Genomic DNA, 13,768 nt, shown 5'->3' on the forward strand with positions numbered 1-13,768 from the left:
ATGACTGTATGACCTTAGCCCCGTATGTATGTTAAAGTTTAGGTTGATTTTTTAAAAGTATTATCTTCTACATGCTTTCATGGATTTTGATGTAACTTGGATGCAGCGACTCATGGGTGGGAAGACACAATTCTTCATCGGATTACTGAGATCAAAGGTCATGTAGGGGTCATTAGAGGTCATGTTCAAATAAGCTTCAAATGTTTCTTTGTCTACGGAATTTGATGGATTTTAAATGTAACTTGGCTGGAGTGATCCTTGGGTGGGGGTTCATCACAAGTCTTCTGAAATTGGAGGTCAAAGGTCATCTAGAGGTCATTTGAGGTCGTTGTTTACAAACAATAGAAACGGGGATTGACAGCGGAAAAAGGCGACACATGCGATCAGCGGATCACTTGTATTTTATGTGAAAAGAGTTTTTTTGTTTGATTTTTGTTTCTCATATGCTTTAATTAACTTGTACCAAAGATGGGCCGACAAACTGTAACGCGAGTTACCATAACGCGAGTTTCTGAAATATATCCCTCTAGAGATTTTGTGACAGTTTTTTTAACTAATTGAAATGGTAGCATATTACTTACACCCTAATGATGTAAGGCCAAAAAAAAAGTCTCCAGTTTCTGGTATGCGCGCACGTCGCTGTAGCCATGCGCGTCGGCCAAATTAGAAAGTTTTTTTTTCAATGTAAGATGATGTCTCAAGACCGCCAAACTCACTGGTGTGACTGGAATCCTGCTGCTGCACAATTTTAACGTGTTTTTAGATGGGGTTACGATCAAGTATAAGCTTTATGTGGCCTCTCTGGGCTCCCATATATTTTGCACTAACTTTAGTCGGGCACCATTTGCAGATAGTGTTGTAATTTTGTAATTGTGCGTCTGGAAGCCAGACTGACGGAGCAGATGGTTGTGTATCTGGAACCTGTAAATGCTTTTAATTAGCTCAATATACTTCTCAAGCCTTATGGCCTTACTGAGGTCACCTCAGGCTGCACTCTGAAGGATATTTTGAGAGTTTTAAAGGGATTGAAGCGTCATCTGCAACATCAGCCGACATTTGAAGAGAAAAAAAAGTTTGGTAAAAAAAAAAAAAGGGCGTTGCCGCACCACTTTTGGGGCAAGCTCCATACCAGAAACCGGAGACTTTTTTTTTGGCCTAAGGGCACTAAAATGATGTTTCCATCAAAGCACAGAATAAGGAAGCTTTCAAATACAGGGTATTTACATTTTTGCCATGTCCTTTTCTTATGACGGGAGTTACCAATAAAAAATGCATTGCAAAACCAACATTTTTGTTAGCTTTTTTGTAGTTTATAGTCACTTAACTTAAAGGGATCTTCTGTGAGAAAAATCCACCTGAATGCTTTGACTTTATAGAATAACAGCACTGAGTTGAAAGAAGACCCCTGTTAATTGTAACACAAGTTACCATGGAATTGCCCATATTATATGCTGATTTCTTATGTCTTTTTTAATTTTATTTTTTCCTTTGACTTTTTTCCAGCATCCGTCCATGACCGTGGTGAAAGGAGCTGGTCTGGTCATGAAGGCAATCATTGAGGTAGGGCTTATCATGGAGTACTGTGGTTGTATCATGTTACCTGAACAAGTGTGAATGTATGGCTGTTGACCACTTTCCTCCTTGCCTTACACGTGATATATTGTGCAAATTGTTTTTGTCCTCTCTCACTTTTGTGGCTTGATGGCAAAGGAATGCAAATAACCTTTAATAATACTGAGATACACTACAGAGTAAACTGCATCAATAGTTTTCAGGACCATACTGAGCCAATGTTGTAATGAGTACACATCGGCAGTCAACTTCCAGATGCATATATTGGATGGGGATGGGGCAATTGGATACAAAACTGCCGAGACACTAATGACCTACACAATTTATCACCCACTTGCCAGAATTGTTTGAAATGGTTCCTTGAATGTTCCCGCCTAGGCCCAATGTCATAGCTCTGCTTAGCACAGAAGTCTGCACTTATGGTCACCGTTCTGTGCTTATACATGTAGAGCTAGCAAAGACATTTTGCGCTAACTCCGTAAGCGCAGAATCCTTAGTCATGCACACAAGCTACAATTCCTTGCCTACCCATGAAATATAGTTACCATTCATGCAGAGTTTGGTGATTCTTTGTGTATGGTCAGCAGAACCATGACATTGGACCTTTCATTAGTCACAGTGTGAATGAACTTAGTTATTCATCAGCAACACTTGTCTTATATTTAAAAAAAAAAATGCTTATTTGTGTTTTTAGGAAGGAGATGCCGAAATTGCAGCTAAGATGCAGGAGCTTGCCCTGGCAGAGGGCGCCCTTCCAAGACACTTACATGTTGCAATGTTCACATCTAGTACAGACACACGCATGCTGACAAACAGGTCTGTGTCAACAAATGTTTGTGTGCAGGCTGATTTATTCCTGTGAAAACACAGCATTTCATGATGATAGCAATATTTCACTTGCAACATTCATGACCCTGAAAAATTAATTTCTCACAAACTTGTGTAAAATACAATTCCAGCATTGGGCTGAATATATCGAAAAGAAGAGTCCCCAAACTAAGCCAAGGATGAATCACACATTACTCGGCTACTTATTGTAGTATTTGCCCTTTGTAAGTTATATTTGCTAAGTACCTCAATGTGTATGTGATTTGCTGTACTATGCAGTCTCCTTTTAATAAGGGAATAAATGTGTGCTCTGGAGGTTTTTATCACTCTGTTTAAGACCACTGAGTCTGGGTGCTGATAATTACCCGAGCCGGAGGCGAGGGTAATTATCAGCACCCAGACTCTAAGCGGTCTTAAACAGAGTGATAAATACCGACGGAGCACATATTTATTCCCATTCATAAATACCTTTTCGGTAAGAAAAAATCATATAATTCGTTCAAAACATCCCGATTTTGTTCAACAAATTCACTTTATGCTTTTTGAAACATCCCTCTTGCAAAATAATGGAGTGTTCAGCTGGCGAGTAAGATGTAAACAACCCTTTTATGGAGATTGACGCGCGCGTAGCATGTTCTGCGGGATGTCGCGCAGAACGCACCTGGCGCGTTGTGTATTGAATTTAGAACTATAAAATTCTGACTCCCTGGTAGTGTTGCGCATGCCTACGTGAGGATTGTGAACGTTCAACCAATGAAACGATAAGAGGCACTGGATTTTTAGGAGTCCACATTTTATTGTGACACTGGAAAAGTGTTTAAGACCAGCTAGCCATGTCTTTATCATCCGTTTAAGACCGGCCACGTGACGGGCTCTCGACCAATAGGAATGCGTAAACTGTCTTAGGTATTTATGAATAAGGGAATAAACATGTGCTTGGCCGGTTTTAAACAAGTACTTTTAAAACTGGCTTGGGGCCTACATGCTGATAATGGCCCGAGCCCAACATATTTGTTTCCATTCATAAATATCATTTGGTCAAAAAGTCAAAGCAAGTCAAACATTTTAAATTTCCAACGATTTTGTTTAACACGTTTACTTCATGTTTTTTTTAAACACCCTCTAGCGATGTTTATGGTCTGTGCCTCTCGCAAGTAGCACTAAAAATCTCCTTATATGGAGATTGGAGTGCGGGGGTGCTGGTGTAGTGTGAATTTAGGACTCTACAAAATACGGACTCATTGGTAGTGTTGCGCATGCCTAAGTGAAGATTGTGAACGTTCAACCAATAAAATGGTAAAAGGAACCAGATTTCATAGGAGTCCACATTCCACGTGACACTGGAAAAGTGTTTAAGACCAGCCAGTCAGTGTTTTATCAACTGTCTGAGGTATTAAGGAATAGAATTTGAAGGTTTTGGTCTGTTTTGTTTTGTTACTTACTTTTATAGACAGTTGAGTCGACATCTTGTTGCATTGTGGGTAACCGGCAACCCAACAGCACTAGGACTCCTAAAACGCAGTCTGGTAAGATTGTTGATACATACAATGTATGATGAAAAGATTTCTATAAAAATAATTGTCAAGTTGTAGTTGTCAATCTGAAGTGAAGTTATTCAAAAGTTGCCTTTGTGTGGGTACATTGAATCAAACACATGTAGCCCACCTTAGTTCATTATTTTAGCCACCTTATATCTTGTGTATATGACCTTACATTGATTGTATCTTTTCCTCTGATGGCAGCCTGCTGGGCTCCTGTTGTTCCTTGACTCGGAGGATAAAGTTCCAGAGAAGGAGAGGGACCTCATTCACATGAGAGACAATCTCAAGATGGCTCAGGTAACATTCAAGATCAACAAACAATTGCTTAATTAGATAAAACCCTCCCTCTCTGCCTGGCTAATTCAGCTACGCCAACAGCAGTCAAAATCAATCAAGTGACTGTTTTTTAACAGTTAAGAACCCCCTTGTTAATTTGATATAGCCATGCTTGGAGGTGATTGATATGCCAGCTGTACCTACCAGTTACCTCTTTTGTCTGTTGATGGAATTTGACTAGTCGCAGTGTTTACATGAATGTGATGAGACTGTTTTTTTTAGTCTGAATACAAATGCATGGCAGGGGAAGTGGAAGAAATTGACCGCGTTTACACTGGATCACGCAAGGGGGATTCGAGGGGGATCCGAACCGGCAAGGAGGATCGAAGTCTGCTTAACCGCAAGTGTAAACGCGAGGTGGTTCAAGCCTTTAGCCGGATCGGATCCCCCTAGCTGAATCCCCCTTTCGGGAAGGATTGGACCCTGCAATTGCGGGATCTGATCCCCCGATGTTTGAGTGTAAACGCAATTGGTGGATCGGACCCCGCAATTTGACCAAGCAACATCCTGTCAGCATAGAAAAGTCCGCGAAAATTATGATGTTGTTATTGACGATCAAGTCGCCGGCGCGAGGCCCGCATGAATGCTGTGATGGCTCCCAACGCGGTTCTGTGCACAGAACATATGCGCGGTTGGTACTCGGCCAGAATCCATCGGGGTTTCGTCCACGTGCATGAAAGTGGAGACCGGGACCGTCTTTCGTAGGAGTTTCGTTTTAGTCCTTTAAGTGTTTTTCGTTCCGAAATCATTTCTGCATTAAGCAGTCTTTTTTTTTATTCTCTAAAGTCCATTTTTTTGTAGGTTTGAACATTATCCTTGGTTAGAAAATGCGATTTTCTCACGCATTTTCAACTGATACCATCACGGTTCAGCACGGCCGCTCGATATACTGCTCGCCATCAACATTTTTTTTTTCGTGTTGCGTTTCGTCTTCATTGCTTTTTTAATTTTACTTCCAAAGATTTCTTAAAAACTTCAAACCCTGGTTGGTTTTAAATATTAATTAGTAGGTGGGTGACTCCTGGATCGCAGGGTTACGTTCTCTTTATTTGGAACGGGCCCCTTAACTACACAATCTCCTTGAAATCGCTATACCCACTGTGTAGTCATGTTTATGCCGATTTTATGTTGCTTTAGTTTCGTGATTTGATTCTCTAAATCTTTTCATATTCCCAATAAATATTTAAAAAATCTGAGTTAAATACTGCTAAATTCCTACCTCAATGGTATAAACAATTGCCCTGCAAAGTGGTTTGGAAGTCATGGCTTATAAGTAACGTTACTGCGATGTTATTCGTGGACTGTTGTGGACAATGCGTGGAGGATGAAGCTATCTAGATTAAGACTAAAATCGGGGGACAAGCGTGAGTAAAATATTAAGTAGTCATCAGTAGTCAAGCAGTGAGATAGCGATGAACGATATCTCTTAATTTTTGCAGTGATTAGCGCGCGAAATTGGCCGTCTTCTGCGCACACTCAATGACCTTCCTTCCGTTGTAAATGGGGGATTGGAGGGGGATCAGGATCGGGTGAAAACACGGCCCAGTTTACTTGCGGTTAGCTTCCCTGTAGTTTTACGCGACCGCAGGATGCGATCCACCTTTGCAGGATCCAGTGTAAACGCGGTGATTTTTGACTGTCTTTAATAGGAGGGTTTTAATGAGTGGCTAATCTGTGTTATACTTGGGCTTGTGCATAAAAATTCCATGCATGATTGGGTGAGGTTTTAACCTCACAGTCCTCAAACTTGGTTGGCTGATTCCAAATACAGTAAACTCTCGTTAAGTCAAATTTGGACAATTCGAAACTCAATTTATCTTGAAGTAATACCCCATTCCTGTCAAGAGAATAGGATATTATGTACATGACTACGCCCGTAACTCGAAATGCCTGCACTGGTACCTCCGTTTGTCTCCAATTTTTGTTTGGCCAGTCCATAGAAAACACTGCGAAAACACAGTGTTGTAGTCGAGTACTTTTTTCCGAGTACAGAGTACTGCCGAGTACTTAGGTTACTGAGTATGAGTACGAGTACTTGTACGTCTGAGTACAAGTTCAGGTCTCCGAGTACGAGTACTTGTACTTCTGAGTACGAGTACGAGTACTTGTATGTCGAGTACGAGTACGAGTACTTCTATTTCGGAATACGGCCATACGGCAAATGGTTCATTGTGCATAATTGGCCCAGGCCCAGTCAGACCGATACAGACCCACTCACGGCTAGCTGTTCAATATAGTTATCCTGACGTGCAGAGAGACAAAAATCAGGAAACTTTGATTTCTCTGCAAACAATCAACCATTTTCAACTGAAAATCTCGAAAATAAAACAAGCCCGTGGTAAGTCAAGCTATACAATTTTTTTCTGAGTACTCTTATTGGAGTAGGATTACTTTGATGATGGAGTACAATTTCGACATTTCGAGTACGAGTACTTTGCTGCCTGAGTACGAGTACCGTCGTTTCGAGCACGAGTACTTTGACATTCGAGTACGACTACTTTAAAAAGTACTTGAGTAGTACTTGAGTACCGAGTACGAGTACTACAACACTGTGAAAACAGTCACAAAAAAGTGTGAAAAGATCGTGTAACTTTTTCATGAGTCATTTCTGCCCAACGCACTTCGTCTTTTTATGTGTGGATGCAGCGTGCACGCTGTATTGTGATTGGACTCCAGCCCGTAACTGCAACAAATACTGGCTTTCTAGTAAGACTGATTGCTACCGCAGGCCCATTGTAGCCCCCATGCCGGCAGGCCAATCGCTGGCTCTTGTGGTAGCCAAGTGACCCCATTGAAATCTTTGCGGTGCACATGTGGCAGAGCCTGATCGCTGTTTCAGCTGGTGCGCCCTCTATCGATTAATAGGACCGACCATATGACCGCACATCAGAAAACCCGGAGTTATGTTATGTTTATCTATAGAGCAGATCATGATCAATATGAAAGTTGAGTAAAGTGATGATTTGTGACTGAAAATCATATACCATTAGAATGTAAAAAAGAAGGAAAGTGTATCAAACAATGAGTCCATTACGTTGCGAGTTATGGTGGAAGCCATTCATGTACATACTGTACATGAACATTGTATGACATAAACAATCGGGAACCTTGCTTAACTCAATTCTGGATATTTCAAATTGTTTGTCCATTTCCTTGAGATTTGACTTAACAAGAGTTTACTGTACTCAACTTTGCTAGTCTTACCATTGCAAAAAAAGCAAGATCCTGTGAAAGTTAGTCCAACTATTGTTGACAAACTTTTTGTGTGAACTTGCTTTACTTCATCAATTACTAAAACAAACAACTCAGTCAAAATTTTCCAAACAATTGAAAACTTTCACATAACATTGTCCCTGCTGGGGCACTGTTGGCTTTAACAAGAAATCTCTGCAAGACAGTGGCCTTGGTAAAATATGAACCCTTTGTGAAGAAAGCACAAGACGGATTACCCTCAGATAAAAATGGAAATCATTTGATTGTTGCAGGACCAGTCCGGCAAGAGTAACCGCAGTTTTCAGTTTCATCAGATCGAGGGCGTGCTGCTCCACTGGAAACAACGGATCACTAAGGAGAGGAAGAAGCAAGACGTAAGTTACCATGGCAACAGTATGTCAAGGGGGCACAATTTAGCGGTTGTATTCAAACACTGGTTCAGATATTTTGTATTGGTTGATCGTTGTGGTGACTTAGAAAGAGCGTGAATAATGCATGATTACTGTGGCCTCTGTTCATGAACAATATATGGCGCTTTGTGACAACTTTCAAAAGCCACCATGGGAGGGAAACACCACGTGGGAGGGACACGCCGCGTGGGAGGGACACGCCGCGTGGGAGGGACACGCCGCGTGGGAGGGACACGCCGCGTGGGAGGGACACGCCGCGTGGGAGGGACACGCCGCGTGGGAGGGACACGCCGCGTGGGAGGGACACGCCGCGTGGGAGGGACACGCCGCGTGGGAGGGACACGCCGCGTGGGAGGGACACGCCGCGTGGGAGGGACACGCCGCGTGGGAGGGACACGCCCCGTGGGAGGGACACGCCCCGTGGGAGGGAGACGCCCCGTGGGAGGGACACGCCCCATGGGAGGGACACGCCCCGTGGGAGGGACACGCCCCGTGGGAGGGACACGCCCCGTGGGAGGGACACGCCGCGTGGGAGGGACACGCCGCGTGGGAGGGACACGCCACGTGGGAGGGACACGCCCCGTGGGAGGGACACGCCACATGCGAGTACTGGTTTCCGCACTTGACTAAATTTGATTCTGAACCTACTCAAACTCATGGCAACTTCGGGTGAGCCTCAGGCCCCGTTGGTAATTTGTTTGGATGTCCCTCCCAGTGGTCTCCTCTAACTCTGACATTGTAACGGTTGCGGGGGTAGTTGTGCATGGAGCCTGTAGGAAGTTCATCATGAAGTTACAAAGTGGCAAGATCGAGGCATTTCTTTTGAAGCGTACTGTTTTGTGAATTATTCCTGTTGTGATCAGAATGCACTTGAGTGCCATCATGTGGATAATCATAGCCATTACCCACAGGATGTGTAATAGAGCTCTGAAGTGCGCTCCCCTCACACGACACGTCAATTTTTAATTTGTTTCTATTTTCTGTATTTTTTGTTGGGAGGTGTTTTGAATAACGCTCATAATTTTTTTTTTTAGCCACTTTGAATGGCAATAGCAGAATGAAATTAAAGAAAGATTAGATGGAAACTAGGGAAAGCAGTTCCATGAGTGAATAAGGCGCTTAAACTGAAATACAGCTGAATCCTGTGCCATCAGCATAGAATTGAATGCTTGGGAAATAGTTGTTCTGAAGGTCTGACGTCATGACATTCCCTTTCACTTTGGCATGAAGTGTGAACCGGCCTTAAAGCTTGCAAATGGTTTGTTGAATTGTGCCTGTGCTTTTCAAAATCCATTCCTTCACAGTTATGTCAACTTCCTACAAAGCCAAATCGTGTGAACCTTTCAGGATCTAACAAATCGTGTTAACCTTTCAGGATCTAACAATATGGATTTTTGTCTGTAAAACACATTGCTTGCCTGACATCTTTTGTCCAAACTAATAGCTTCTTTCTCTTTCCTTTCATGCTACAACCCCCATGCTTCATGACCATGGCTTATCACACTAGGCGGAGTTGGTAAGTCACACACATTGCTATGCCATAGTTTATTAACAGATCAAAAAACGTCATGCACTAAACGCTATCACCTGTAAATTTATTAAGGAAATAAATATGTGCTTGGCCCGTTTTAAACAAGGACATGTACGTGTAAAACAGGCTAGGGGCCTGGACACAGATAATGGCCTGAGCTGAAGACGAGGGTCAGTATCGGTGACCAGGCCCCAAGCTGGTTTGAAACGTACTTGTATACATGTAATGCCATCCACGCACATATTTATTTTCCCATTCATAAATACTTTTCGGTCGAATGTCAAAACAAGTAAAAAATCCAAAAAAAATAAATGATTTTGTGAAACAGATTTACCTCATGTTTTGTGAAACCACCCCTCTTACTATGTTTATGGTATGTGCCTCGCGCGAGTAGTAATAAAAATCTCCTGATGTGGAGATTGGTGCGCTCGTGGTGTATACAGTGCGATGTGACGCAGAACGCAGCGGTGCAGGAATAAAGTCTTTAAAACCAGTCGGTGTTTTATCAACCGTTTAAAGCCACCCTCGTGATGGGCTCTCGACTAATAGGAATGGGTGTTATTTATGAATCAAACATAACATAGAGCTTGTCATTTCTACCGTGAAGCTATTAATTGTAACCAAGGTACCTTGTGTTTGAAGATTTGTAGTTTTTTAATGAACTTAAAGTAAAATTTGTTAATTTGTCAAGTGCAGAAAGGTTGTCGCTTTGATATTGATGCTAAAAATGTTGAGCGTCTTATTAAAATCTTTGCTGAATTTAGTGACAATGTGTTATGTGGTAGGTTAAAATCAGGCAAAACTGGGCAGATCTCCAAAGTCTAGATCAGCCAGAAAATGATGTGGGGCTCATATTTAAGGGTTTTGATAGGCATGGAGAATATTTGTGACACTTCTAAAATAAGATTCAGACAAATAATTAGCCTTTTTGAAATGTGACTTTATATTCTGTCATTTTAGAAAATGATGTTTGTTCACAATTTGATGTTTTGGTCACAAGATTAGCCCATCTTCTACCTTACTTTTGCATTAGAAAACCGAACATTTACGTCCATTGTGAAGTGATAGTTGTCTTTAGGATCATTCTGTGTCAAATCACCCAATGGGTTAAACCATGTTGAGGTATACATGTAATTTCATTCAAGTTCGTCTCATGTTCAGACATGAAAAATACTTTGGATTGTTTATGATGTTACCTTTCCAAGGAAACCAAGATTAACACATTTGGCCCGGAGGTTATGGAGATATGGTCATTTGAAAATTAGCAGCCACGCCCACTTTGGCCAAACTTACCCAAAAAATGGTGGGGTTAGTGCGAAAATTGTTGGTCCGATGGTGCTAAAACTTAAATTTCAGCTTTTTCAACCTAAATTACCCTATATATTAAATATGAAGCAATGTGTAGGTGTTGGGGTTTAAACTTTCAATTTGTTTTGGCACGGAATGACCCTTTGAATGATGTTGTAAGAACTAAATTTGAATGGTTCTGCTGAGATTTGCCTGATGTGGACTTACGGTGTTTCAAATTGTTAACAGAGATGAAACTTTTCCGATTTTAATCGGAAAACCGATTTTTTGAATTTTCCAATGAAATTTCCGATTTTTTTACGGTGTGGCCCACAAAATTTGATTTTCTGATGATTTTTTCACAAAATGTCATTTTATTTCAATCATAATTTCGAAGAAAAGTCGATGGAAATGGCGTGCTAAAATCATCGCGAACGTAGTTTTAATCTCTTTCACCAGTCGTTATTGGAGAGTTTCAACGGTAGAAACACAGGGCATAACACTGATTGGAGCCTTTTCCGGCTGGACAAAAGGTTAAACATTGACAGGCGACACGGAAAAATCACTGTGTCGCACGTGCGTGCGAATATGCAATGGTACCAGCGTGCGTACGTACCGCACCACCGTACCGTCCGCTAGCACATGGCCGGCCGGGACGGGTAGCCTTGTGAAGGATCCTGTGGATAAAATCATTATGTTGTGCGATTTTCGGAGGTTTCAGATTCAGTTGTACAAAATGCAATGCTTTAAAAATCATGATGACTATCTCGAGGATAGCGAAGAGAGCATTAGCGAAACATTTCACTGGCATTTGTTGGAAGAGAAAGACGGTAATGCCTGATTTTTTCCCATGTATGAATGCCAGTGGTTGAATCATGGACATGATTGAAGCACCATGAACGGTGCCCTTGTCTTTCGGACTTTTCCCTCGACTTTCTCAAGTAAGAAGTGAACTTCTTTATTGATGACTCCATAGGCTAACCGTAATTCAGGCATTTTATGCATTGAAAACACTGACCGTTTTTTTTTTCATCGTAAAATTTTGTTTGAATCAAAAATAGAGCAGGAGTTGCTGTCCGGAAATTGGGCATGAAGTGTATTGTACATGCATGTACATGTGTATATGTGTGTAATGGCAGCGCGCGGCCCAGATTTCGGACACGTATTTTTGTTCGGCCTATTTTCCGATTTTTTTTGCCACATGCCAGTTTCATCTCTGTGTTAAATAATTTGTTGTCACATGAAAGAATTGGTAATAAACGCCACATGTGTAAAGGAATCCTATCAACAAACAATAAGCTCTTCATGAGACCACAGCTACACGTACATGTAGGTCAAAGCCGTTCATTCCTGATGCCAAATATCGCAATCCAACTGACTTCGGCCAAATTACAATCTGTAGTAAAGTTATTCACAGGATCTTGAGGTCAAAGCAACGGACCACGTGGTCATGGTATGCCAACCTATTCAATAGTCTGGATTCACTTTTGTAATTTGATTTATTTGACAGAAACCCATTGTGTTGAGGAAGCGTCGGCAGAGGATCAAGAGTGAGGATAACTGGGACTTCTTCTACTACAAGTAAGCTACAATGGCACTTAGGAAGTTACACAATAACTATTGGAGAACATGTTGTTAAAACAGGTTAAACATTAGCCATTAAAAATACATGTTGAAAAAAAAGAAAAGGGTAAAAGTTAAGAGGATGGTACTGCAAAAGGTTGGGAGAACTAAAGAAACTGGCAGAAGAGGGTTATAAAGGGTATACAAAAAGCCGATGTGGGAATCAGATATGAAAGAAATAGGAGGACCTAAGGGTGTCTGTTGTAAAAAAAAACTATCGAAATATTCTCATGCAATGAAACAAATTGGTGAAAAAAAAATTGCTGTGGAAGTTACATATTTGAAGGGTCGTGTTCGTAAGCCAAATGGCTTGATTGGATTTGTTTGTTTGATTCCCAGGTTTAACCAGGATCACGCCCTACCAAATCTGATATGGAACTTCAAGGTGAGGTGCTTACCAGTTATTTCTCTTCAATAAACTGAAACTGTCCATACTTTGGAGGTCTCGTAGGCGAATCCAGGTTGATACAACTGTCAGGCTAGCAATGAGGGCTGCAGTCTTACTTATCTATTAATAATAATACAAATAATGTGTTCTTATATATCGCTTTTAACTAACATCCAAGCGCTTCATACCACAACCTGACTGCATTTTTATCAGACTGGACCCTCCACTGGGTCTTACATCAGTAACACAATCCTAGGTGTTAATAATAAATATGGGGCAATCCTTCAACTATGCTTCTCAGTATGCTTTTCTTGTAAAAAAAGTAACAGTTTAGAAATTAAATTTGAGTAACCTTGGAATTTTCAGCAAACATACTTCCAAGTAAATGAGACAAACATTCAAACTGATGATGGAGAACTGAAAGGAGAACATAACATTATTGCTATCCTAGTAATGATACATGTAGTTGTTTGTATTGTATACATTGTATTATATACAGGTGTAATTTATAGACCATGCCTCCTCTGACGTCATACCAACAGGTAAAGACAGGCAACTCAAACATTGAAGCGTCTTTTGCATGTTATTTTGCCCACATTAAACAATTTACGTGAACACTTTTAAACCACTCTTATTTCACGAGATAAACATACAGTCCAGAAGAGAAGAGTTCCATGTAATTTGGCATTACGTGACCACCACATCCAATTTTGTAAACAAATGTTCTAGTATATTGCATGGTCAAGACAATTTCTACCATTGATTGACTGTTCAACATTAGACCAGGGAAGAGCTGAGGCAGGCCCTTGAGAATGAGATGCGATCCTTCCGCACTGACTGTGACCTGAGCAGTGGCCATACGATATCCTGGAATCATGTGGAGTTTGAGGTTCAGTATGAATGCCTTTCCGATGAGATCAAGATTGGAGATTACTATCTCAGGCTGCTGCTGGAGGCGGATGAGAGTAATGAGGAGATCAGTGCCATCAAACGATCGTAAGATTGTTACGCTTACTTCAAGCTAACATTTTCTGTTGTC

The 13,768-nt window shown here is 41.3% G+C and overlaps 1 protein-coding gene across 3 annotated transcripts in view; it reads left to right on the forward strand.

Annotated features, from left to right (window-relative positions):
• Positions 1-13,768, forward strand: part of LOC119722640 (dnaJ homolog subfamily C member 13-like) — a 65,067-nt gene that overhangs the window by 18,661 nt on the left and 32,638 nt on the right. For all 3 annotated transcript variants that reach the window (XM_038192859.1, XM_038192860.1, XM_038192862.1), the window contains exons 18-26: positions 1,504-1,560; positions 2,267-2,388; positions 3,851-3,926; positions 4,143-4,238; positions 7,763-7,864; positions 9,408-9,416; positions 12,229-12,299; positions 12,681-12,726; positions 13,511-13,725. In XM_038192859.1, coding sequence (XP_038048787.1) covers positions 1,504-1,560; positions 2,267-2,388; positions 3,851-3,926; positions 4,143-4,238; positions 7,763-7,864; positions 9,408-9,416; positions 12,229-12,299; positions 12,681-12,726; positions 13,511-13,725 — 794 coding nt within the window. The remainder of the gene's footprint in view (positions 1-1,503; positions 1,561-2,266; positions 2,389-3,850; positions 3,927-4,142; positions 4,239-7,762; positions 7,865-9,407; positions 9,417-12,228; positions 12,300-12,680; positions 12,727-13,510; positions 13,726-13,768) is intronic.

The sequence above is a fragment of the Patiria miniata genome, unplaced genomic scaffold (genome assembly GCF_015706575.1).
Source record: "Patiria miniata isolate m_02_andy unplaced genomic scaffold, ASM1570657v1 HiC_scaffold_16, whole genome shotgun sequence".
NCBI lineage: Eukaryota > Metazoa > Echinodermata > Asteroidea > Valvatida > Asterinidae > Patiria > Patiria miniata.